At 36.2% G+C, this 27,109-nt stretch overlaps 1 protein-coding gene and 1 pseudogene across 1 annotated transcript; both read left to right on the forward strand.

The window, feature by feature from the left end:
• Positions 1-16,885: 16,885 nt before the first annotated feature.
• LOC143616010 (7-deoxyloganetic acid glucosyltransferase-like) lies at positions 16,886-19,753 on the forward strand. The gene is made up of 2 exons (XM_077088978.1): positions 16,886-17,382; positions 18,709-19,753. Exons 1-2 carry the CDS (start codon positions 16,905-16,907, stop codon positions 19,635-19,637), a joined length of 1,407 nt encoding a protein of 468 aa, XP_076945093.1. The 5' UTR covers positions 16,886-16,904; the 3' UTR covers positions 19,638-19,753.
• A 1,704-nt stretch (positions 19,754-21,457) lies between these two features.
• LOC143615139 (RNA polymerase I-specific transcription initiation factor RRN3-like) lies at positions 21,458-26,257 on the forward strand (annotated as a pseudogene).
• The last annotated feature ends 852 nt before the right edge of the window (positions 26,258-27,109 follow it).

A 27,109-nucleotide genomic window follows, 5' to 3' on the forward strand; every position in this document is an offset into this window, starting at 1 on the left:
CCTAAATGAGCCAGTCCGTATGCTTCTGGAAGATCTTTCGTACTATACCTACTAAGGTATGGGCAGACGATTTGACCAGAACAGCCCATGAACCAATCACAGGGTGACAGCTCACCGACAACAATACGAGGAGGAGCACCCTCTAGTACTGTTTGTCACTATTAGCCGCTGCCTATTCACCAACCCTTACGATGGGACGTGCGCAGCCTACAGTTGGTGGAACAGTGTGTAGCCGGCAGTAAAGGAACAGTGTACAGCCGACCTTGTTACTGTCGGCCGTAGCCTATCCACCAACCAGCATGGCCTGTGCGTAGTCCACTGTTGGTGGAACAGGAATACTATTCAGCCGGCTGTACCTTCTAGGAAACCTACATTCGGCTATAAATACTCCAACACCTTGGAATGGTAAGGACATCATCTGATATCTCATCTTATCTAGCAATCTCTTAATATACACTTATATTCAGAGCAATCTAGTCTGATTCTCACGCCGGAGGGTGGTCACAAGGAGGAACCCCCCCCCCCCCCTTCTCAGTGACGAGCTTACGGTGTCTGTTTTGCAGGTCATCTGAAGAACAATCTTCTCTGCTGAACCTCATCCTCGTGAGAAACATTACTTAACCCCCAGATTATCTATAATCTGCTCAGGGTTCACTTAGTGTTTCTTCAGGATACCAATTGAGTTGGGTAGTTCTTGTAAAGATGATCTGGCTGCTGCTCATAAACACTGTGCTGAAGCTTGGTTCAAGATTAAAGGCAACAGGTAACTATTAAAACTATATTACTAGGATTGAATTTTATTAACTTTTTTTTGTGATGGATCTGAATTTTACATATATAGTTAATTATATCTTGGAAATTAGTTAAAATGGGCATATATGTTTCCTGTTTGTATCAAGTTTTAGAATAGCCATTTACATATGCTCATATAGTCATATTTGTGTCTTGATGTAGAATTTTTGTTAACATGTGATTCTTTTTTGCTTTGTATAAATGTATTATTGTTTGGTTGACCTTTTTGTATAAAATAAAATTTAAGGTGTTTTAGTTTGGTTTTGAGGTTTAATTGAAAGATACATATTGATGTATGGGTTAAGACCATAAAAGACATTTAATATATACTTATTTAACACGAAAAAATCTATATAAATCTAATAATGGTATATTAAAATCATTAAACCTTTTAAAATTGAAGTACACGTATTTATGAAATCAGGCAGGGTACGATTTGACGTAGATATCACGTAGACTAGTTTGCTGACATGGAGCATTACCTCGTTAATTTCCATGTGTCAGGCTTTGGCCCGCCTGTCTTAATGAATTGTCGTTACAAAAATAAAAAGTTTCCGTCTGTATATTTATAAAGATTTCACATACATATGTATTGATTTTTTTTTTCTAAGATCAAAACTAAATTGCACGATTTTTTTCATATAAAACAAAAAAGTATTGATTTTTTTATAATGTTAATGGATAATTTAGAACTAAAGATATGATCTTTTATAAAGGTTATTATACAAATGGAAAAGGACAAGTCTATTGTGACCAATATTGAAGAAACATGTCTAATTTGATAAGTGCCCTTTCAAAAGAAAAGAAAAAGAGTCTAATTTGATAAGTTAACTCATCAGCCATCACAACAGGCAGAAATATACTTTAAACTGTAATGGAATCTGCTTTATTTCACTCTTTAAGTTATAATCCCCTCATGTTTCTTATTATCCAGTGGGATTCGACTCAACCAACAATATATAGCAACTTTTAAAAGATTTAAATTTAAAGATTATTTATAAATTCAATTATGCATGAGATGACATACATTGTCACTATCCTAGTGCTGCCTTGCTGGAATCCTAAGTTAATTTATGGACAGATTCTTTTCGTACAGATTCTGTTTTTCTTTACGCTTTACTATGTTTTATTCTTTCTAACCGATCTCTTGAGCTCTCAAATTGTCTTTTGAGATTGTGCGATTTCATGCGATTTAGAAATCATACACAAAATTTTTTTAATCATATTTCTAACTGTTAGGATTCTAAGGAGAAAAATGCATTTTTTACGATGAAAACCTCAATCTTAGAATCCGCTCTAGGCTTTCAGAAAGGTTGAGACGGTCCTACACATAATGATTACTAAACTAAATCAAGAAACATTGTTTCATTAATTTGGTGAAAACTAGGAATTTGGTTGCATAATAATAATTTCGTGTTACTAATACAGAACGTGTGAGATATGTGGATCAATAGCACGGAACATTGCTGGTGCAGATGAGGTTGAACTTGAACTAGGAGATCATTGGAATGAACCAAATGGCACCGCTCCTACTGAGACCATGGCTACATCAGAGACTCACAGCTTGTGGCAGGGCCATCGGTTTCTCAATATCTTGCTGGCTTCTATGGTTTTTGCCTTTGTCATCTCATGGCTATTTCACTTTAACGTACCATCTTGATCATCTCCGGAAATTGCTAGAGGTCAATGAGATGTTTGTTGTTGGAAGGAATATTAGTATTCTTGTTGATAATTTAGCTAGCAGTGGTTCTTTTGTGAATTTGTATTATTGTAACATTATGATATATGTCAGTATTGTTTTTTTAGTACTTCTAACATTGAGGCCACCATTTAGAGACCCATTAATCTATGGGACGGCCAGTTGTCACCGTAACACGATGACAAACCGACAAGTCTTTTGCTTTCCAAACTGATAAACGTCTTCTAAGCATGTCCATGACCGGATCCCATGATGTGATCAAGTTCATATTCCTTCCAACTTGTAAACCACGGTGCTGAAATGGGAAAACGCCTGCTTTACACCGAAGGATATCCGCCATTTGTTGTGTTTATGGGGTTTCCACACTAGGTAGAAGCACCTCAACATTCTACAAAGGTTTAACGTGTTCGGTTTATCCCATTCGTCTAGGAAAATTACATCTTATGCATAAAGGAAATGGGTGATGGGTGTCAGCGTTGGTGAAAGAAAGTGAGGAATATAGGAAAATTCATATTTTGTGTTTTTTTTCCTCGAAGCTTAAGACTATATTTAACGTTTTTTTCTTGAATAAATAATAAGTCTTATATTTCATTCTAATTTTATAAATTTATCTATTATAAGACTTGAACTCTTTTACCTATTAAAAAGAATACTTTTTCAGCGTATATCGATATCACCAGACATCGGTATAATTTATCCATCATTAAACAACTAACACAAAAATCACAAATGCATTACAGCATAAGTGGAAAAAAAATAATAATAAAGAAATTCTTGGATAAAATGTTAAAAGGAGAAAAAACAATATAATTCCTAAATTGAATAGAAGTAGATAACGGTGCCGTCAGAGTTGTCTCCAATTACAAAATGTACCAATTCAATTAAATTATGATGTCCCCCAATGCCCAAATTATATCCAGACACTCCTTCATACCCAACTTGATGAGGTTGTAAGGTGGTTCAGATATAAAATAGGTCACAAATTAAAACCTTTATAGATATAAAAATTTACTCGTTCAAAAATAAAATATCCAAACACTCCCGAGACACTCGGAAGTTTACAAACAAGAACCACCTTTATTTACAAACCGCCTCTCATTTTTTGGGTTTTGGGTAGCGAGTTGAAACTTTTAGCACGCATGCCTGTGGTCGAATGTGTGAGACTTGCATATTTATTCATGTCAAAGATAACAATTTTAATCCTGACAAACTATAAATCATGTCATGTTCATGCCATTATTTTGGCCGACTCGTTTAACTTTCTCTTGTGATTATGCGTAACGACGGGTGATTTACCAACGGATAAAACAACTTCAACTCAAATTAACTTGTTTAATTGATGCCAATTTAAGTGTTTTCTTCCTTCTCTCATTCTCAACTAGGGGAGTCAAATTGAGATGATACGAAAATGATTAGAATTTGGGTTGCCAAATCTAACTCATTTAATAATCGGGTCATGTACAGTTGGCATGTTTATTTTAGTGGGTTATGTTTAGGTTAAGCTGTTTAATTAAACAACTCGATTAGTCAACTCTACATCAACCTAGTGAACATGCATCTACTTGATTACAACTAGCAAACTATGACCACTTTTACATTAATGGGATACATTGGTTGTGTTTAAGGGGTTGATGTTGGAATTATGGACCAATTCGGGTAAGTTAATATGGCTAACCGGGTTATGACCCGTGAGAGTTACACCGTGAGGTAACGAACCATTAACCCGCTTAAGTTAGTTAACCGGGTTAGACACTTTAATGAGAAAAAAATTACAAGGAGTGGGCTTTGGAGTAAGAATTGTACTTGTTGGCCCATTAGGTTTATAACTAATGAGATTAGTTAAACCTAATAGGAGGCTATATAAATATATGGTGTTTTAATAACCCGACAACTAATCCTAACAAGTCCATCCCATCCTTCCTCCATCCAACAGCCGGCCACCTGCTTCACCGCCGCCATCACTGCCGGCGCCCGACCAGCCACCACCGCCTGTCCGCCACCGCCTACCGGTGCCAACGCTGCCTGTCCACTGCCGCCGCCGCCTACAGCCGCTGCCATACACCGCCACCGCTGTCGTTGCCGTCGTGCACCCCCACCGTTGGTCGTTGATCTCGTTGTGTCACCTAGCTCGGTTTGTTAGCCTTCGGTGTCTCAACCGGTTATTTATTAACCGAGGTAAACTTAAATATATTGTTAGTTTATAATTATATATTTAATACTTTGACTCATATTCGTATTGTCTGTAACCGGATCCTGTCGGGTTTAGTTTTCAGTGCTGATTAATTATATATTCCGCTGCGTATAATTATTAATTAATATGATTAATTATTATTTGTCGTGTTTATTGAACCGGATTTTATAAACAAAATTTTAACTGATCACCACTGAAACCCAACAGTGGTATCAGAGCCTTGGTTACAACATACGAGTCGAATCCGGTATTTTCACCGGTTTTACATCATAAACTTCAAGGTCGTTGACGTTTTTTATCTAGACAAATTATAAGGGCAATTCTAGTTTGGTCAAAATTTTATTTATTTTATTTGACCAAAATATTGCCCGACTTATTTTTCGTTGAATATGTAAATCTGGCCCGACCTTGTTTGTTTGGTTGAATGATTTTATTTTGGCTATATGGATGGTTCAAAAGTTGTATTTAGTTTTCGGTTTTATTTTATGGTTTTTGGCCACCTTGATGGTTTAAAATTGTAATAGATAGTGTTTAGTTTTTCATTACTTGTATTAGTGTAATTTTATAATGAAGAAGACCCGAAGGAAACCGAGACGAGCTCATGGAGTTCTTGAAGTCAGTGGGAGTTACCAAAGATGATGTGATGCACCAAGAGTCCATCCTTGTGGTTGTTTTGTGTTGTGACCACTTGACCCAATTGATCTTGCTAATAGGCTCTAGCAAGATCAATCACTAATCTTGGCCATTTAAGATTTACATATTCTGTTTGCTATTTTGGTTGCTTGCTTGATTATAATTGGATTATAATACCACCAATCTAATACCAAATATATTAAAATAGATTAACCAATCAAGTTTTGCAAAATTAAACTAAATTTAATTTTCCATAACTAATAACTTAATGGGTAAAACTATTAACTTAAAATTTGTTGGTATTATCGCGACAAACTTAGTTTGAATAGGTTATTTAAAACTAAGTGTCATGAGAGATGAAAGAGTTCATCAAGTTGTCTCGATCAATAAAGTAAAACTAGACTTTTACTCTATTCGGTAAATATTTAAAATTAATCCCAATTTAAATCAATAGTCTATGCCATCCTACTATAAGTCACACTTGAGGCATACTGCGAAACTTCAAGTGTTTGGAGCTACAGCACCGCACTTGATTTCTAGCCTATCCCTTCAATGTGAAAGGGTTTCGTTGACACATTCGGCTCTTTCACAAGTGACTATACTAGGGCGACTATTACTTTACTCTCTTGTTACGTGCTACAGCTGTCTGGAGACTAAGGTGGGCATAGATGAGGCTAAACGTATCTACTTAGTAAAATGTTGTCTTAATAGGCCTCATAAACGAGAGTTGTGCTCTATTCACAATTAGAAATCGTTGTCTGTCTGCCTAACCACTTACTAATGTTGTGTGCTACAGCTGCCATTAGTAACTGGAAGCCATATTCTCAAGTTCCTATTTACTAATGTTATTGGGTCATTAATAATAGGATTAAAACATCGAAAATACTAATAAAATTTACTTTTGCTTAATTGAACAAATGTCTACTGATAATAACTCCTCATTCACCCTCAAGGCTATCCTTGAGAAAGAAAAGTTGAATGGCACAAACTTTCTTGAGTGGCACCACAACTTGGGACTTGTTCTCAAGATGGCAAAGAAGCACTATGTTCTCGATGGACATGTTCCAATCGAGCCTGAAAACAATACTGCTGATGCCAGGAGGGTTCTTGACAAACATATGTGTGACATCTGCCCCATCCGACCCGACCCAGGTACCCGTTTTCTGATCCGATTCTTTTTATGATTTAAAAATTTAATTATTTTCTTTTAAAACTTGACATTTAAAATATTTTTATAATTTCCTTCCCGCCGTCCCGTCCCTCTCTCTTTCTCTCTCTTGTCGCCGTCCCGCCCTTAAGCCTTGAACCCCCTCTTAATTTTGTTTGTCCTTTGTTTCTTCCCGCCTAAGGATGTCTGCGCAGCTCCACGCGCCAGACTCCTTACAAGGAAGCCTGCGTGAAGACCATCTGTTACTGCGATACGCGAGGCGAACTGTCCCCGCAGCGCGCTAAGGAAAATAGTTCTTCCCGCAGCGCGCTATGGATACAGTTCTTCCCGCGACGCGCTAAGGATTATAGTTCTTCCCGCGACGCGCTAAGGATTATAGTTCTTCCTGCGACGCGCTAAGAAATATAGTTCTTCCCGCGGCGCGCTTAGAATTGTAGTTCTTCCCGCGGTGCGCTAAGGTTGGTTCTGTCTGCCTTCGCGCTCACGCACTCTTGACCTTCTGTGTCTGCCTTCGCGCGCTCGATGCCTTCTCGCGCTAAACCCTTTGAGTCTTCTTCTGTTTAATCCAGCCGTTTACTGTTGTGATGTCTTATCTTCTGAGCTTTTGACCTGACCTATCTTATGTCTGAAAAGCCACTTTTGGCGCAGCATGCGCACCAACCCCATTGGTTGACAGAAAAAGTGACTGACATTATCTTTTGAGATCTGCTTTTCCCATGCTTGACCAGTACCTTTATCTGACCCTCCCATGCCTGTTTACTGTTACCTGTCAGCTTTTCCTTGTCCCCTGCAGCTGCCATATCTTTTGATATCTTTTGCTTTTGGAACCTTTTTGCTTTTGTTATCTTTTGCTTGATCCTGTTGAAGATCTTTTCCCCTTTTCTAGGGATTGTGTTCCCTAGGGTTTCCCTATAAATAATAATGCTATTTTCTTAACACTACACACACAAATACTTATTATCTTTCTCTTCCTTTGCTCTCTGCCGTCGTCCTCAGTCGCCTCCTCTCTCTGCCTTCGTCTTCTCTCCTGTTCTGCCCTGTTTTCCGGTAATCTATAATATATAATAATTTGTTTAAGTTACTTATTAATTATGCTAACTTATAATCAAGACTTAAAACCAATCGTTAAAACAATAATCTTTAATTATAGGTTAACTTGTGCTTGTTTAAAGTTGGTTCTTGCTTTATCTTTCACCGCATCTTTATCAAGTGAGTAATCTCGTATCTAATCCCTTTTTATTTTTAATGTTTTGGGATGTTCATGTGTTCGTACAAACTCGAGTCTTAAACTTGTTTATGAACTTTAGTCGCGCAGTATCCCATGTGTTGAGGACGTTTACTTGGCTGTTTATTTGTATGTGTGTATCATTAACCGCTTTGTTCGGCCTATTCCGAAGTTTTCATGGATCCATTAGATGAACACGGGAGACCTATCGTTTACGGTTTTCTTTGTTTACACCTGCACAGATGTTTTCTTGTTTTTGTGCTCATTTGGGAGCACGGATTGAACTATGAACTATGATCTATTTAGGCTTGATCACAATCTGATTACACCCTTGTTAAACACCAGACATACACGTGTTGCGCGCAGTGATTATTGTTATCTATTATCTATTAAACTTGATTTCTCACCAACACGCAAGTGTTTGACGTTTTATTTTAACACATGTTCAGGTTTGCTGTAGCTACATTTGGAGCTTGTGGACACGTAGGACGTTTTTACTTTTGGACCTAGATTAAAATGTATCAAGACAAGTTATTGTTGTTCGAACATTTTGCCTTATAATATAATGATTTATGTTGATATATGTTATCTTGTGTTTACGTTGCGCGTGCGCGAATGAATATATTTATTAAATATTGACACCCAAATAGTGTCACAAGTAATGAAACAATATGTGGCGCCCCGATGTATAATCCGCCTTTGGTCGGGGTGTTACAATATGGACGACTCTGCTGAAGTCGCCTATATCATGCTAGCCACCATGTCTTATGAGCTTGCTAAAGGCTTGGAAGATTTTGGTGCCTATGAGATGCTTGAGCAACTCAAGGGCATGTTCCATAAACAAGCCCGTCAAGAACACTATGACACCATGAAGCAGCTCATCAGCTGCAGAATGGAACAGGGATCACCTGTTAGTGCGCATGTCGTCAAGATGAAATGGTACATCGAACAACTAAGGAAGCTTGATTATCCCCTGTCAGATGAAATGGCAGCGGATTTCATCCTGAACTCTCTTCCCAGCTCTTACGACCAGTTCGTAATGAATTTCAATATGAATGGCTGGGTGAAGACAGTGCCGGAGCTTCATGGAATGCTGAAGACGGCTGAGATGAATATTCCCGCTAAAAACAATCAAGTTCTTATGGTTCGATCTGCTGGTGTCGTCAAGCCTAAACCCAAGAACCGGGGTCATAACGGTAAAGGCAAGAAGAAGGTTACTGTTGCTGCCAGGTCTGCCACCAACACTAAAAAAGGTGTTGCAAAGGTACCACCGCCGCCTCCTAAGGAGCGCCAGTGCTACAAGTGCAACAAAATGGGACATTGGAAACGTAACTGTCCCGACTACCTTGCTGAACTGAAAAGGCAGAGGACCAATGGTGAAAGCTCCTCTAAAAGTATTTCTATTTACGTTATTAAACTTTTCACCGTCTCAAGCAACACATGGGTATTTGATACCGGATGTGGTTACCACATCGTTAATGTCTTGCAGGAGCCTGAAAACCGGAAGAAACTGAAACAAGGCAGCATGGAACTCATCTTTGGTGATGGGAAGAGAGTCCCAGTTCTTGCAACTGGCACATATCGTTTTGCTTGTATGTCTGGCCCTGTAGTTACTTTGGATAACTGTTTGTTTGCACCCGGTTTGACCAGAAATATTATTTCAGTTTCTTTACTATTTGAACAAGGATTTAAGTACGTTTTTAATAGTATTGCTATTTCTGCCTACTTGAATGATATTTTTATTTTGAGGCTAAACCTCGAAATGATATTTATGAGATTTATGTTCAAATAAATAATAATGTATATAATCTTTCTAAACGTATCAGATCTGGCATCAATGATACATTTCTATGGCATTGCCGACTTGGCCACATCATGTTAAGAGACTCCAATCCGAAGGGATTCTTGAATCCACAGGACCAAACACTTTTGATGACTGCGAATCCTGCTTAGCTGGAAAACTCGCCAAAGGCTCCTTCACTCATAAGAATGAACGAGCAAAGGATCTGCTGGGAATCATACATTGTGATGTATGCGGTCCTTTCAGAACCATGTCTAGGAATCATGAGAGATACTTCGTTTCTTTTAGTGATGATTACAGTCGATATACCTATGTGTATCTCATGAAACACAAGCATGAAACCTTTGAAAAGTTCAAAGAGTTTCAAAACGAAGTGGAAAACCAACTCGGAAAAACTATTAAAATGCTTTGATCGGATCCAGGCAGAGAGTATCTCAGCTCAGAATTCATACATCATTTAAAAGAGCGTGGAATTGTTTCACAGTTCACTCCACCCGACACACCCCAACACAATGGCGTGAGCGAGAGGAGAATTCGAACCTTTCTAAACATGGTCCGATCGATGATGTGTAAAACTAACTTGCCTCACTCCTTTTGGAGCTTTGCCCTTTTGACCGCCGCCCGCATTGTCAATCTGGCTCCAATTAAAAAGGTAAGCAAAACCCCATATGAGATATGGCATGGGCGAAAACCCAATTTGTCTTTCCTTAGAGTATGGGGATGTGATGCTTATGTTACTAGTGATTCTGACGATAAGCTAGACCTCGCGGCGTAAAAGTTGTTTTTGTCGGATACTATAACCAAAGCGAATATTATTTCTTCCATCCTGATACAAATGTGATTTCTATCAAAAGGAAGGGCCACTTTCTCGAGAAGGAAATTCTCGATCGAGGAACTGGAGATAATATTGTCGATCTTGAAGAAATTCAAGAACTATAATCTACCGCTGAGGAAGTTGGAACGTCTGATCAACAAGTTGTTGTTGCTGATACATAGGACATGAACCCAAGCGTTCGCAGAAGTAATAGGACTCGCGTACCAAACTCTAAATACCTATGGCATCTAGACGGTCCCGAGGTCCTCTTAGTAGCCGAGTCAAGCGACGAACCTACTAATTACAAATCTGCTATCTTAGATCCGGAATCTGAGAAATGGCAAGATGCCATGAACGCCGAGATGCAATCTATGCGTGACAATCAAGTCTGGAACTTGGTTGAGCTACCCCCCGAGTGTCGGGCAGTAGGGAGCAAGTGGATTTTCAAGAAGAAAACCGACATGCATGGAAATGTACAGACTTATAAAGCACAGCTAGTCGCGAAAGGTTTTACTCAAAACTCAGGGTATTGACTATGATGAAACCTTCTCGCCCATTGCTATGACTAAGTCGATAAGGATATTACTTGCCATAGCCGCGTACTATGACTACGAGATATGGCAAATGAATGTCAAAACTGTTTTTCTTAATGGACATCTTTCTGAAGATGTCTATATGGTTCAGCCTGAAGGTTTTGTCGACCCTAAATATCCTAAAAGGGTGTGCAAACTGAATAAGTCTATTTATGGACTTAAACAGGCATCTCGCAGCAGGAATATTCATTTGATGAGAAAATCAAAGAGTTTGGTTTTACCAAAAATGAAGATGAGCCTTGTGTTTACAAAAAGGCTGGTGGGAGCACTATATCATTCCTCATCCTGTATGTGGATGATATACTGATCATTGGAAATAACATCCCTATGCTTAAGGAAGTTAAGAATTGGTTGGGCTCTTGTTTCGCAATGAAAGATTTTGGTGAAGCTGCTTATATTCTAGGAATTAAGATCTACCGAGATAGGTCTAAGCGGCTTCTAGGGCTGAGTCAAAGTATGTACATAGACAAAGTAATGGCACGCTTCTCTATGGATAACTCCAAGATATGAGCTCTCCCCATGGCTAAAGGAACCGTGTTGAACAAATCGCAATCTACGGCAACGGACATTGAAACTAAGCACATGCAAGCGATTCCATATGCTTCAGCGATTGGTTCTATCATGTATGCTATGTTATGTACTAGACCTGACGTCTCGTATGCACTGAGCATGACTAGTCGTTTTCAGCAGAACCCTGGCATTGCCCACTGGATTGCTATGAAGAACATTCTGAGGTACCTGAAAAGGACGAAAGACATGTTCTTAGTGTTTGAAGGAGTGGAAGAAGAGCTCACTGTAAGGTGTTACACAGATGCTAGCTTCCAGACTGACCGAGATGTTTCTCGCTCACAATCTGCTTTGATGAAGAAATTCTTAGCCCACCTCGATCTGGTTCAAAGCTTTCGGAAACCAATCGACGTAATATGTGATAACACAGGAGCCATTGCTCAAGCCAAAGAGCTCATATCTCATCACAGGGCCAAGCACATTCTAAGTAAGTTCCACTATATGCGAGATATACTGGAATGAGGAGACATCATAATAAGCAAAGTAGACACAGATCAAAACCTAGCTGACCCGTTCACTAAACAGATGACTTAGGACAAGCATGATCATCACAGAGATGCTATCGGTCTTAGATTAGCTAGTAGTTTGTTTTGATTTAGTATTTGGATGTGTGAACATCTCAAACAGTTATACTTTAAGTTATATTTTGATTAAATAGTTAAATGCAAATGTTGAACAATATAACTGTGTTCGGTTTTAATACGCTTAATCCGTGAATATTGTATTCTAAATTATCCGTAGTCGATTAGACTCGTGGGAATGACTCTGAATTAAGACTATTCTGACTTTGGACTCAAGGAGTTGACTTCCAAACTCACAGACCTCATTATGAATGACGTTGGATGTAACTCGCATCAAATCATCTTCATGGATCTTAGTCATAGGATGTTTTGATACTGGTATACTCATTTAGTATCCTTAGACCTGAGATACATATTAGAACTTTCGTTTACTAAAGGTTATTCTTTAATCAGTGTCAATCGCTGTCGCATAACTGCCTGCTATAAAGGCATTGGTTGGGAATGATCTGAAGTTCAGTGGGAGTTGTATGTATTCAAGACGGGATTCTGTACTCTTACATGATATGTAACAGTTAGACATCTTGGCGCCCTCGTTGATTCAAACTGGTAAAGTGTGAGGCCTCACCCAAACTAACTGTGTGTTTGATTGGACCACTTTGATTCTTGATCGAGAACTATAATGATTGAACGCCATATGAGATTGAACTTGATCCATGTCTCATTGTTCAATTGATGTCTTATACAGAAAGGATAGATGACAACGATTACCATAAATTCGTTATCTTGCAATAGTATATTCCAAGATTATTTTGGTTATTGAAGTTAAAATGTTATAACCTGTTGGGGGCAGCTATGTGTAGCTAGAGCACCGCTGGCTGTCAATATTGAGTAACTTAAACAGAAACCGTCAAAGTAGGAGACTGTTGGAATTATGGACCAGTTCGGGTAAGTCAATACGGCCAACCGGGTTATGACCCGTGAGAGTTACACCGTGAGGTAACAAACCATTAACCCGCTTAAGTTAGTTAACCGGGTTAGACACTTTAATGAGATAAAAATTACATGGAGCGGGCTTTGGAGTAACAATTGGACTTGTTGGCCCAATTAGGTTTATAACTAATGAGATTAGTTAAACTTAATAGGAGGCTTTATAAATATATGATGTTTTAATAACCTGACAACTAATCCTAACAAGTCCATCTCATCCTTCCTCCATCCAGCAGCCGGCCACCTGCTTCACCACCGCCATCATTGCCGGCGCCCGACCAGCCACCACCGCCTGTCCGCCACCGCCTACCGGTACCACCGCTGCCATACACCACCACCGCTGCCGTTGCCGTCGAGCACCGCCACCGTTGGTCGTTGATCTCGTTGTGTCACCTAGCTCGGTTCGTTAGCCTTTGGTGTCTCAACCGGTTATTTATTAACCGAGGTAAACTTAAATATATTGTTACTTTATAATTATATATTTAATGTTTTGACTCGTATTCGTATTGTCTGTAACCGGATCCTGTCGGGTTTAGTTTTCGGTACTGATTAATTATATATTCCACTGCGTATAATTATTAATTAATATGATTAATTATTATTTGTCGCGTTTATTGTACCGGATTTAATAAACAAAATTTTAACTGATCACCACTGAAACCCAACAGTTGAATCATTTTAAGTGTGTGTGGGTTAGGGTTGACATTTCTAACATGAATAAATGTATAAGTCATGTTTGAGTTCTTCAACTTGCAAACCTGAAGCCCCTAAATCATATTCTTCAGAATTGTTTTTTAGTTATTTAATGTTGAAGTTTAGGCTGAAAACAATTTCATCTCGTTTGCAAATGACATTATGTTAGGGGTGTCTTTCGGGTAACTTTTTCCGGGTTAGGTCATTCGGGTTCTGGCTTGAAGAAAATCAATCCGCAAACCAACCAAAGTAAAATGGGATGATCAGGTTTAGGGACAGGTTATGATAATTGAGTTAGATCAGGTTTGGGTTGAAGTTTAGTGACCAAGATCGATAAACACAAAAACGAAAATTTAAATCATAAGCTCGATCTCTATAATTTTCATTAACTCAAAAATTACAATATATAAACTCTTAATCTACATGATATAACCCACATGCTCAGGTATATGTATTAATTTAGATTGAAAATCCAAAATACTATAGTCATATTCAAATACTAATTGGTAAAAACACATCTAAATAATAACTAATAATTAAATTACTTTTTGTCCAAGTCATTGGCTCGACTTGTTCACCAAGTAATTTATTTCATGTAAACCAAGTCACGTGCTCAACTTGATAAATAAGACACCAACTCATCATAGGCTCGCTGAGTCAGCTCAACGGAAATTACGTCTAACATGGGTCGAGTTCACACAATTTCAATTTGTATTAGGTCACCAAACAATCAACTGGGCCATAGTATATTTGTTCATTAATAATTAAGAATTAAGGATGAGCTCGGTACTCATACCAGTACCAAAATTGGGAACTGACATGAAAATATTCAACATAAAACGGCACCAGTACCGAAGGAAAGAAATCCGTAAAATACTGGTACTGTACCAATCCCAAAACCTCAAAAATTGGGTGCCGCATGTACCGGTACCCTGTAACATTTGCTCATCCCTGGTATATTTTTTCATGATTAACACATAATATCAGTTTATAGATATTTTGTTCGATTCATTGTAACGATCCATAATTACATAACGATTTGTGACTACAAAATGATACACAATTAAGTCGATTACATATACCCTAGAAAAAGAGGGACTTTCTATACGAACATGGAATGCTCGGTGATGTGGTCTAAAATATACATATGAATATATAAATATTTCCTATACTTTTAGGTACTTTTGAGCCAAGTTTTTATTGAATATTATTATTATTTGGTTCATGTGTGAGTTTTAATGATTTAAAGAGACAATAAGCTAAAATAATAAAATATGATCAGTCTTTTATTGGTGTAAATTAATTATTCTTTATCAGTTATTCATTAACTATTTTAATAGTATTACTATTATTATAATTTACTAATGCTACGTATGTTTACTACACAGCACCAATAAATGAAAAAGTTATTTGAGGGATATTATAAGACATGGCTCATGGGCCCCACTAACATGGAACCATAATAATAGAAAGGAACTTGGAGATAGGTCTTTCGGAAGTGAAGGTTGGGAGATGTGAATATTATTATTAATTCTGTTTGATTTTCTTTGGATTTGGACATAACTCACGGCTCTTGAAAGAAAAGAAAGAAATCAGCCCAAAGCAATATTATATATATGGATTAGTTTTGTGAGAGTTGGGAGATATATTTTGGATTGAGAAAAGTAGCCGCCAAGGGTTAGGATTGAGATCCGAACAAAAGACTTTTAGCATTATTATTATTCTGGGGGGTTCGAACAGACCCAAGGGGGGCCGCCAATCAAGGAACAGAAGAAGAAGAAGATAAGAGCAAGTACTTTGGTTCAAGCATCGGGTTCAACACCTACTCATCCAATCATCTTTATTAGTCGGTTTGAATCCATTATTTTCGTCATGAATTTATTGTTTGAACCTATTTATTATCTTTTGGTCTTGAGTATGGTTGTTGGCTAAACCCTTATACTGCCTAGGTTATGATGAACCTACTTTGATGTTTTGATTTGTCTTGGGATTATTTATCGTTATGGTTTTTATGTTTTAGTAAAAGATTTATTTATATTAAATTGATGCATATAGATGCTTAGGATTGTTTGATGAGTTTTGTTCAATAGTTTTCCTTGATTATTGTTTATCATATGATAGGATTGCTATTAGGTCAATTACTTCGTGTTTTGATTATTTTATGGTTGATTTCATGATAAGATCATAGGAATAATATTGTCAAATAAACCTAAGTGTGCTGCTAACCTAAAATCTGTAAAGTGCTAGGTTATTGATAGATCTTTATTATTTAATCTTGCTAGATTTAGTTCTTCGTAAGGAGTCCGTCTAGGGTTGATTATTTATTACTGTCTATTGAGTCAATTAAATATTTTAAATTGCCTTTGATTTTCGCGCTGTAAGGTAGGATTTCGTATAAAGGAACTAAATCATAATTAATTAGGTGACCGTAAGGAAACTTGATTTTTAATACTGGTGTGCGTTAAAATTTATTAGAAACCCATAGATGTCTTCTTGAGAAGGGTCAGGGGTCCTGTTCGGGCTTTCTTTTAAGTGTCTATTTTATGATCCCAGTCCATAACTAAATATGTTCCCGGGTTAAGTCATAACTGAAATTTAGGGGATTCTAGCCTAGGTAGTTTTCTCATCATCATTTTATTTTAAATAACAAATTCTTGCTTTTGTTTAAATTACTTGTTTTCTTAATTAGTTTTTAATTATAGTATTAAATTAGTATTTTAAATAAAAACCCCCCAAAACAAATATAATTAATAAGTCGTGTTTGTAGTCGAGTCTAATTAGCTAAAAACGTAATTTAGAGAGTCTCGTGGGTTCGATATCCAGACTTACTTAGCTTTACTAGAGTCGATCGGTTCACTTGCCGGTTAGTAGTTTAGTCGAGTTTTAGAGAGTCTAGAGTATTACTTAGAGTTTATTTTTAGTTAATTTAGTTAATAATTATTAAACTACTTTCAGCACATCACTCGGGTAGTTCGGTCATCAACCCAAATTCGGATTCACGAACATAATTTCAGTTTCGGGTTACTCTTTCTTTGGCTTGGGCGTCGACTCATCGAAAACAGTCTGTTTGGTTCGGGTTTGATATTTGGATACGGTTAAAAAACCCACGACTACACATTTGTCTACATCCTTGAGTTATAATATATAAACAAAATAAGCACCCATATGGCCATATAAGTTGCTCTTTCTTAACCTTCTACTCGGTGCATATTATCCATCCATGGCTCCAGAACCACCACCACCACCACCACCATCGCCACATGTTCTTATCTTCCCGTTTCCGGCACAAGGCCACGTGAACGCCATGCTAAAGCTCACGGAGCTCCTTCTACCCGCAGGCCTCCACATCACCTACTTAATCACCGCCAAGGACCACCGCAGCCTCACCACCCGCCTTAGCCATCCAGGTTTCAAGTTCCACGTAATCCAGGGCCTCTACGAAGGCCCGATGGACACCGGTGACAAGCTCAGTCTGTTGCTTGATTGTTTGACTGAAACAACAACCCCTTTGCTTAGAAACTTGATTATTGATCATCCGGTAAGTTGTGTTATTGCCGATGGGATTATGGACTTTGCACTTGCGGCTGCGGAGGGTACTGGTGTGCCGGTTGTGTTTTTTCGGACGGTTAGCGCGTGTGCTTTCTGGGCTTACTTTAGCATCCAGGATCTCATTAACTCAGGTGAACTTCCTTTTGAAGGTATTATTCACTTATTTCATTTAAGCGAGTAGCCTTTATAAAAGCAACCGGACAACAAGTTATGTGGATAGTCCTTTATAATGAGACAATTGGTAGTAAAACTAAATCGTCTAAAAATTACATTTATAGATCTACATGCTAAACTAGTCCATAGAGGGTTGGCTGAGGGGTAGTGGGGAGTGCCAGTCGGATAGTCGGCCACGCACGTAAATTTCATAGGCCAAAATTCTTTTTTTATTATATTTTTTATATATGCATTTAAATATATAAACTTATAAAATATGATTTGATCTTTACCTTCTTATAATTATTGAGCTCCAAATACATTTTTTATGCATAATCTATTTAATCAAGTTTAAATTATTGGGACCAAACTAAAACTAAAAAAATAAAACAAAAACCAAATATAAAATAAAAGAAATAGTGCCAGATTGAAATTCTTCATTGGTTTCTTCCTTATTTACGAGTGCTGAACAAAACCTGAACAACGACCAATCCAGCCGACCACTACTGTTGGTTCGTCGTTGACCACCAGGCTTCTCCACGGTTGAACAAGCCAGCCAAGGAGCAAGCTATGTTTTTTTTTCCAATTTTAGAAGAGCTTCACGAATCATCGGTTAATCATTAGTTATTTCGGTATTTGATTTTATTAATATATTTTCTATGTTTATTGTTATAACATTAAGTGTTGTTTTAAAAAAAAAATCAACTTATATATTTTGTTACTCGTTATAACTATGAGCCTTTTTATTTTAGCTCAACCAATGTATTTAAATCCTTGGAGATGACCATGGTCCACATATATTATTCTCATATATCTAATCTACTCCGATATGATTATGGGCCACATATATGGCATGTCTATTTACTTAACAAGTCTTTCTGATTACAACTTCCATTTTAATTTTGTATTTGTTATCGTATTTCAAATTAAAAGTTGAGACGTGTTAAAAAAATATTACAATTTTTAGCTGATCTGGACTTTTTTTTTATGTTAAACGAGTAAAAAAAAAAAGGTTAGATTAAGCTAGTGGCGTGGTGCCGTGGTCAAAACTTTAGTATTTTGTTGGTGAAATAATTAATTAAACTCTTGAGATACTCGAACGTACTCATAAAAAATATATAATTAGCGACCTATTAAAGTTTTTATTCTTTAATCTCTAATCAAGTGAGAATTTCTCAAAGTTCAGGTCATGTCGTGTGGATCACAGATGCTAAGTTAAAAAGTAGTTTTTTTTTTCTTTGTTATATTTTTTAACAACAAAGGTTTGAACATTTGGGATTACGCTAGCAAATAATCGGATATGTCCTGAAAAATATATGTAGGTACAAACTTGGATGAACGAATAGTGAATGTGAAAGGCATGGAAGGATTCCTTCGGAGGCGTGATCTTCCAAGCTTTTGCCGTTCCGGATTAAGCAACCGCACACTCCAACAAGTTAGTAATATAACACGTCGGGCTCCGGATGCAGATGCAATAATTCTTAACACGTTTGATGACCTTGAAGGGCCTATAGTCTCACAAATTCAAAAACATTGCCCCAATATATACACAATTGGACCACTCCATGCTCATCTAAAATCCCGATCCACGTCCAAATCCATATCTTCAAATAGTTTGTTCGAGGAAGATAAGACATGCATAGGTTGGCTTGATCGACAATCGCCAAAATCTGTGTTGTACGTGAGTTTTGGAAGCATAGCCACGTTAACAAGGGACCAACTTTTGGAGTTCTGGTACGGTTTAGTCAATAGCAAGAAGCGATTTTTGTGGGTCATTAGAGAGGATCTTGTTTCTAGTAATGATGATAAAAGTAAGGTACCATTAGAGCTAGAGGAAGGCACCAAAGAAAGAGGGTATTTGGTTGGGTGGGCTCCACAAGAAGACGTGTTAGTCCACCGGGCTGTATGTGCTTTTCTGACACATAATGGATGGAACTCGACTTTAGAAAGCATCGTTGCAGGAGTTCCAATGATAAGTTGGCCATTTTTTGCAGATCAACAAATAAATAGCAGATTCGTTGAAGCTGTATGGAAACTAGGGTTAGACATGAAGGATACATGCAATCGAGCTACAGTTGTGAGGATTGTGAATGAAGTAATGAAGGTTAGGAAGGATGAATTTACGGGATCGGCCAATCAAATGGTGAAATTAGCTATGAAGTCTGTGAGAGAAGGTGGATCTTCTTATTGTAATTTAGATAGGCTGATCGAAGACATTAAAACAATGAGCATTCAACGTAAAGATAAATAAATGAATGCCTTAATAAATATTGAGGGATGGATCTTTACGTGAACATTTGGTATTCATGTCGTTTCATGTATGCACTTTCTCTCTTTATTTAGCTATATTTGTATAAATAAATCATCTTAAAGTAAACGTTCTTACCTAGATTCAAGGCATGTTAGGTAAAATCTTAAAACGCGTGTTTCGTTTTTCGATTTTATAAAATCAAACAATTTTGGGTTTATCAACATTCTAAAAATAGGCTGAGAAGGCCGAGTATCAATCAAAGTTGGTCAACCTGTCACAATTGGATCTAGTTAGTCAACTCGAGCTAATTTTGACTTTAAAAAAAAGCATAATTCCTATGTCTATAATATTTAATGATGAATATCATTTTTTAATTAATGATTACTAATTTTAAAATACTTTTTATTTATATTGATATTCGCATATTTTGTTATAAATATTAGTAAAGTACTCTCTGTCTAAACCAAGTACACTCTACTCCTATTTAACCGACATGAAACGCCTAACGACTTCTGCAACTATGGGTCGGATTATGGGTTAGTTTTTGGAGTCAAAATATATACAAGAGATAATTTGGAGTCCATGTTAAGAAAAACAACTAATGTTCCTTGAAAAATCCGTACACATATTTCTTCTATACACGCGCAAAAATTCACAGTATTCCCGTGACTTTGTAATCCACCATGTAGGTTAGCCCCTTTATGTATATGTATTACAATCTATACAACTAAATTATAGGTTAACACTAACAACATGAATACAAATTCTTGTACTCGAATAAGAGGTTTCTCTAAGGCTTAAATCGCATTATAAACCTCCATTCGTTGGTTGGTCAGGCGGAGAACAATAACTCTTTAGCATGGCCAGTTATGAGGCTGGGCTGGGTGGTCGATATTCTTTTTCATTTAAATATTTAAATATGTATTAGGGTTAGGTTATAATAGGAAGTATATTTTTTGTAGGAAGGATAAGAAGTAATCTTGTCCATTGATTTTGAATATGGAGTGTTGAGATTAGTTTATGGGGAAATCAAGTGTGAACACAAAGTAAAGGGCATAAAAGGAATAACACATTTGTTGACTTTCTCTCTCCACATGCAAGACACATGCCAAATTCCCCCATATTTTCAAACGTCCATAACGTTTTTTTATGACGTTTTTATTGAAAAACAAATTCACCATAATAACGAGTGTCTTTTTTTCTTTCATATGAGTACCATATTGTAATATAAAATTTAAAAAAAATTAGTGAGTTTTTTACAAATTGTGTTTTACCAAATTGTGTTATACAATAGTATTTTTCATTGTGTTTTTTCCATTGTATTTTTTACATTGTGTCATACAATTGTGTTTTTTATTGTGTTTTTTTCATTGTGTTTTTTATAGTGTTTTCCATTGTGTTTTTCCGGACTTTTCCGGCGAGGTGGTGGCGGTGGGCGGTGGAGTGGTTGTGGTTGTAGAGGGTAAATATGTAATTGGGTTTTATGTAAGTGGGTTTTTGAAATTAATGTAAGTGGGTTTTTGAAATTAAATTAAGTGGGTTTTGATATTTAAGCTTCTTACGGAAATCAAACTTATTATTTGAACCTAACCCATATGTATTATTAATGTTTAAACTCAGTTAATTAACTAATTCAAACATTTTCCCTAAACATTTGAAATTACATATTTCTCTAAAATACAAAATGTAACAGAAAAAATAAGCAACTCAAATCATAGAAGCAAGCCCGTTAAAAAATATAATTGATTAAACCCAATAAAACACTACCCACAGTTTTTTAAGGTTTCCGTCATCCTCAATCATCCTCGTGTGTTTATGCAATGGGTGCATCAGGCGATGATCATGATGATGTCAGCGATTGTGAGTTGTCTCATCATGTTCGTGAAGCGTTAAAATCTGTTCTGGAGGTAAAAGCATCTTCTTGTTATTAGGTTTTCAAGGCTTAATTATGTGTTGTTTGAGTTACTATTATTAACATAAATAAACAACATATAAGGGTATGTATATAATATATTATTCAAGTGCCAACAGTTTGAATTCAACTGTGGATTTAGTTAACATTTTGTTATTATTAGAGCATGTTTGGGATTGAGTTTGAAAAATGCTTATTGACTTATTGGTGTTTTTAAAAGCCAATAAATTAAAATGTGTTTGGCAATCACAAAAAACTTTCTAATTTTAGATTTTTTAAAAGGATTGAAAATAAGTTTTTCAAAAGCCTCAAATCCTGGCTTTTTAAAATGGCTTATTGAAAAAGCCAATAAACTAATAAGCATTTTTCAAACTCAATCCCAAACATGCTCTTGATATTGGCATTAACAATACCAGAATTATGAAATAGTAGAAAAAGAAGTTGATGCAAAAAGATTAATATTATATGGTATTCACACTTTACTAATATTATATGTTAAAACAGTGAAAAGGTACAAATTTTGTTTTAAAAATTCTATATTTTGAATTTTTGATTGAAGATATATTGATGTGGTTTGGTTTGTTTCAGGGTGATACTGATGCATATGATCAACTTATTGGGATTATGTGTCACAACATGCGTCTAGGTACCGACGAGGTGGCGATGCTCGTGGTAAGTTTGCCAGTCCTAAACAAATCGAGTTTAATATTAAAATTATGAATAGAAAGTTTAGATTTATCGTATGTTTTGTTGACAGATGATTCTAAGGGCCTTATCTGGAGCAGTTTTTTACCTTGACGTTGTGCACCACCGCTCTCTTCTTTCATCCGTAAGTATTATTATTATTTTTTTAAATTTAGTAATTTACTACTTGCCATCTTTTTTCTAATACGCGTATTATTTAATATATATACTTTCCGATATGCAGAATGAGCTTGTGGAACTATGAGCCAGATGTGATGGACGCGTTGGTGGAGTTGATAGTAACTTTGGTATGTTGTGTTTAATATTATGAATAATAAGTTAAAACTTATAACAACTTGTTGCTCTACTTACACTATGTTATTGCAGGCTGCATCAAATGGAAAGTAAAAGTATGTTGACTTGTGTTTGGATATGCTTGTAAGCAACTTTATCCCACCTTTCAACCCTGCGGGTTGGGTCAGTTGCAAACCGGTTCTTGCCAAACCGGTTTCAATACTGGTTCCGGTTCCGGTTCCGGTTCTCGACGGTTTTTTGTGCACCTCTTGATAGGAGGTAGAATAGCTAGTATTCCACAATCTTGAATTCAAAGTTACTAAAAGGTATTATATATCATTGCATTTCTTTAGCCTGAAAAAGAATATTCGGGTCGGAAAGTTCTTTGGGGAAACATAGTGGCTCAAAAGCTGGATACATTGATGGATCTCACTTTTGAGCACCTTCAATCTTGTTTTAAAGACAACCGCTTGCTTCAGGTACCTATAAGTATAACTTTGACTTTTTGACTTGATACGCGATCTATGTTCTGTTTATTCACAATTTATAGTTTTATACATTACATTTAGGTATTCGAGGTTCTTCTTCAGTCATTTCAATGTACCGTGTTGAATACATGCAAGTCTAAATTTGCACATGTAACCGATCATACACTGCTAGTTTTATTTATGCGCAATTTATTATTTTTAACTAAAATTTTTTTATATAATTGTAGTTTGTTATGTTCTATGCGTGTTCACTTGACCCTGATAATTGCGGGGAAGAGTTTGTGAGTTGGCTTCTTGAAATATTTAGAAGCACCGGTTATCAGCAAAATTGCAGGTAACAATCAGACCCTAATTTTAATCTAATTTTTTTGTTGTGTTTAATATATTAAGATATTTTATTATCTAAAAAGAGACAGAAAGTTGATATGTTTTTGATGCATTGCAGAATGAGTGAGGTTTCTTATCTAGCAAGTTACCTGTCTCGTGCAAAATTTTTGGACACTGCATATGTGACAATCATATTGGAAAGGCTGGTGGATTGGTGCTATGAATATAGTAAAAAGCAGCATGGTAAACTTAATCAAGAACATCATCGGGTTTTTTATGCCGCATGCCAGGTATGAGATAATCTTTTAGACATGGAATCTTATATGCGTAAGTATAGATGCATACACATGTATAGATATATACTTATGCATATATCCTATAGGGTAAGGAAGTGATTTGGACCCTTGATCAAGGCAAATCAATGGTTGGTGCGACATAGACATTATCAAGGCGATTTAAATGGCTGAACAGGCAAATAAATTTTACTATTAAATCGAGCGTTATATTTTCTTTAATTAAAAAAAATCCACTTTTTCTAAAAAATCTTTGATGTGCTATGTGTATAATGTGGATCACAATTAAAGCAATATGTACAAATGTTTATGCGGTTTTTGTAGTTCTTTACTTTGTATTGGTTATGCACGTGATTTAATATAATTTTGTTCATCTAACTTGCAGGTGGTGATGTCTGTACTTTGTTTCCATATGCGATCGATTCTTTCAACTCCTCGACTCAAACCACACCTGCTGAACATGCCTTTAGAACAAATTTTTAAACAAACCTTAAAGCCATTAGAGGTAAAGTTCATTGTTATAAATTTATAATCCTACGAAAATCATTTTTTATGTGACATTATATGCGATTAAAAATATTTTAACACAGGTGTGCTCACCATCAGTAGTAGAAGAATTTCTGCATCAGGCAAAAGCGGCCCATCTGTTTACTGTATCCAATGACATTAAATACAACATGTCTTGTGGTTTTGGTGGGCTTCAACGTCTCGATGCGTTCTTTCCGTTTGATCCATCTTTGTTGAAGAAGTCTGACGGGTTGGTTAATAATAAGTGATAACTTTTATTGTAAGTTTTGTTATTAATTTAAGATTGATGCTAATATTATTTTTTTATTTTGATGTGTAGATTTATTCGACCGAACTTTATATACTGGTCAATGGTGAGAACTACTTACGACGACGACATGAACTTGAGTGAAATGCCTATTATGCCCCGGGATTCGTTCATGTTTGGAAACCAGAAAGATGAGAGAATGCAGATGCCTTCTAGAATCAGACCCTTTACCAGTCCAGAAGACTTGGAAATGACATTATCACCTCTGAGTGAGGAATATGCTTGGTATTATACTAATAGGTTACCATAGGGTGTGATTCAAAACTGGCCGTTGGATAAGAATTTAGATTTACTTTCACGTGTTTGCTCTTCTCCTCAACCGTATGCTTCCATGAAATTGACGGTTTTAATGAGCGGTTCCTCTCTCTCTCAGACTATAAGCTCCTGCAATTCCCCAATATATCTTCCAAACCCCACATGTTACACTGACGTATAGGTTTGAAACTGAAATTGAGTTTCATAAATTTTGAAAGCAGCAACCAAGAAGAAAGTCTTACGATTGGAAGTAGTGAACAAAAGGTACTCGATTCGTTTGACATCAACTGAGGCAGAAATTAACAACTTGGAATAACTAGAAACAAGAGGTTTTTAATTGGCGTATTGCTGGCTGAGGCTTTTTCAAAGCACCTGGTTCTGCGAAAGATTCCGAAATCTGTCTTCAGGTTAGGTTAAATCAGTAATTTATGTTCCTTTTCTCCTCTTCTTGATTTTGTTTTGAACCCAGTGGTTGTTATTCATTTATCATTGTTGTTCTCGGTTTATAGTCAAATCAGACCGTAGCTATTCTAATTATCGATTGATTTTGTCGTTAGTGTCTGCAATAGAGCAATCCGTACACGCGCTGAATTATAGCAGTTCTGAATTTGATCGATTTGATTCACGCTTCAATTATTTTGAGAGGTCAGTTCTTTGCTATTGCATCCGCCATCTGTTTGATGCATGAACTTTAACTCTAGAATTTACTTAAAGAATACACTTCTTTTTCCACTTTTAATCTGATCAAAATTCTTTTGTGATATCTATATGGAGGTCAATTTGGTTTTCCTCTTCTTATTTTCGGATGAACATGTTCTGTTTACAGTTGATATGTAGCTATGCACCCTGAGTTTTCAAAGCAAGGGACATTTTTTCTTCACATATAGAGAGAACGTAAGGTGGGTCGAACCGTGGATAGGCTAATGGCGAAGTTTCATCCCAGTTTGGATTGCTTTTGTAGTGGCAACACTACTGTCACCATTGTAAACAACTATCGTTCTTCATCATGTTACATTGATTAAGATTTGATTATTTTGTATATTTGGATTTGGTTCTGATTTTCTTTTATTTTAAGGGATCAAATCTTTTCAATGGAAGCATAGGAGATTCACGGTCTATTAACGCATATATAGATAACAACATTTCAGTTGTGACATTCAGTTGAGTGATGACCTCTAGCCTGACTTACCAAGTAAATTAGTTAGCTTTTTTTTTATAAGAAGATAATTGTTTCAGAACCGAAAGAATTAAAATATATGCTTTTAGTCTTATGTGTTATTTTGGTTTTGAGTTTTGTTTTCATAATTGTTAACAATTCAATTAGGATAAAGAGAAGGAAGAATTAGATCGAGCAATTGCGTTTTCTTTGCCCAGAGCATTGAAGAAACCAAATGGTAAGTTGTCAATAATATGTGAATCCTTTTAATTGTGTTGCTAACTGATTCGCTTATAAATTGGATGCAGTTTGCTTATAAATGGAGTTCTCAGGTGCATTGTTAACTGTGTTGCTAACTAATTCGCGTCATGGATAAAGAGTATTATCATCACGCATCCCTGTATGACGAGGAGGTACATTTATTCAGTTTATTTTGTTTCTAAGCTTCTTAGATTCATATTTGAAAGAAAATTAAGTATTTGTTGTTTGATTTGTTCGATTATGTGCCCCATCAGATTAACAATAACGTTACTTGTAACAACAACTTGAAAATATGAAAGCTCTACTTGAAATTGAGGTGAGATTTTGAATTCAGATGAATTTCATACAGTTTTGACATTTGATGTAGAGGGTAGAGTTTGATATTTGATGTAATTATGTCTAACCTTCGTTTCAAACACTAAACCAGATGAATTTCATCACAGTGTTGACATGGAGCTTGCATTATTTGTAGTGTCTAGTGTATATTATACTATTAAGTGCTTTAATATGATGTGATGAGCTTCCTCTTTCTTTTCAGGAAACGTGAGGTGGTAACGAGTGCAATGCCTGACATGATAATGCTGGCTTGTGAGTTCTTTTTTTATTCATGATCAGTCATGAAATAGAACAATGGGTTTATGGTTGGTGTAATATAATTGTTGATTTGTAGTATGTTGATCTGTGAACTCTTGTAAGATGGGTTTTGTAGAGGAAGAACTGAAGATATGGATGAATATGAAGATCAGGTTAACAACAAATACTTATTTTCTTGAACATATATTAATCGGTTTGATTTTGGTAAACTTGAATTGAACTTTTGGATTTGTTCATATCATTATGGATTTGAGATTTAAATGCCTATTTTTTATTATTTATTTTTGTTTCAGTATTTATGAAGAGTATCAAGGCCAAGTTGTCAACCACAAGATTTGGGAAGAGTTTATGCTGTGGATTATTTGGTATATAT

The sequence above is a fragment of the Bidens hawaiensis genome, unplaced genomic scaffold (assembly GCF_021521415.1).
Source record: "Bidens hawaiensis isolate Kalapana, Puna unplaced genomic scaffold, B.hawaiensis_p1.1 tig00002306_1, whole genome shotgun sequence".
Classification (NCBI taxonomy): domain Eukaryota; kingdom Viridiplantae; phylum Streptophyta; class Magnoliopsida; order Asterales; family Asteraceae; genus Bidens; species Bidens hawaiensis.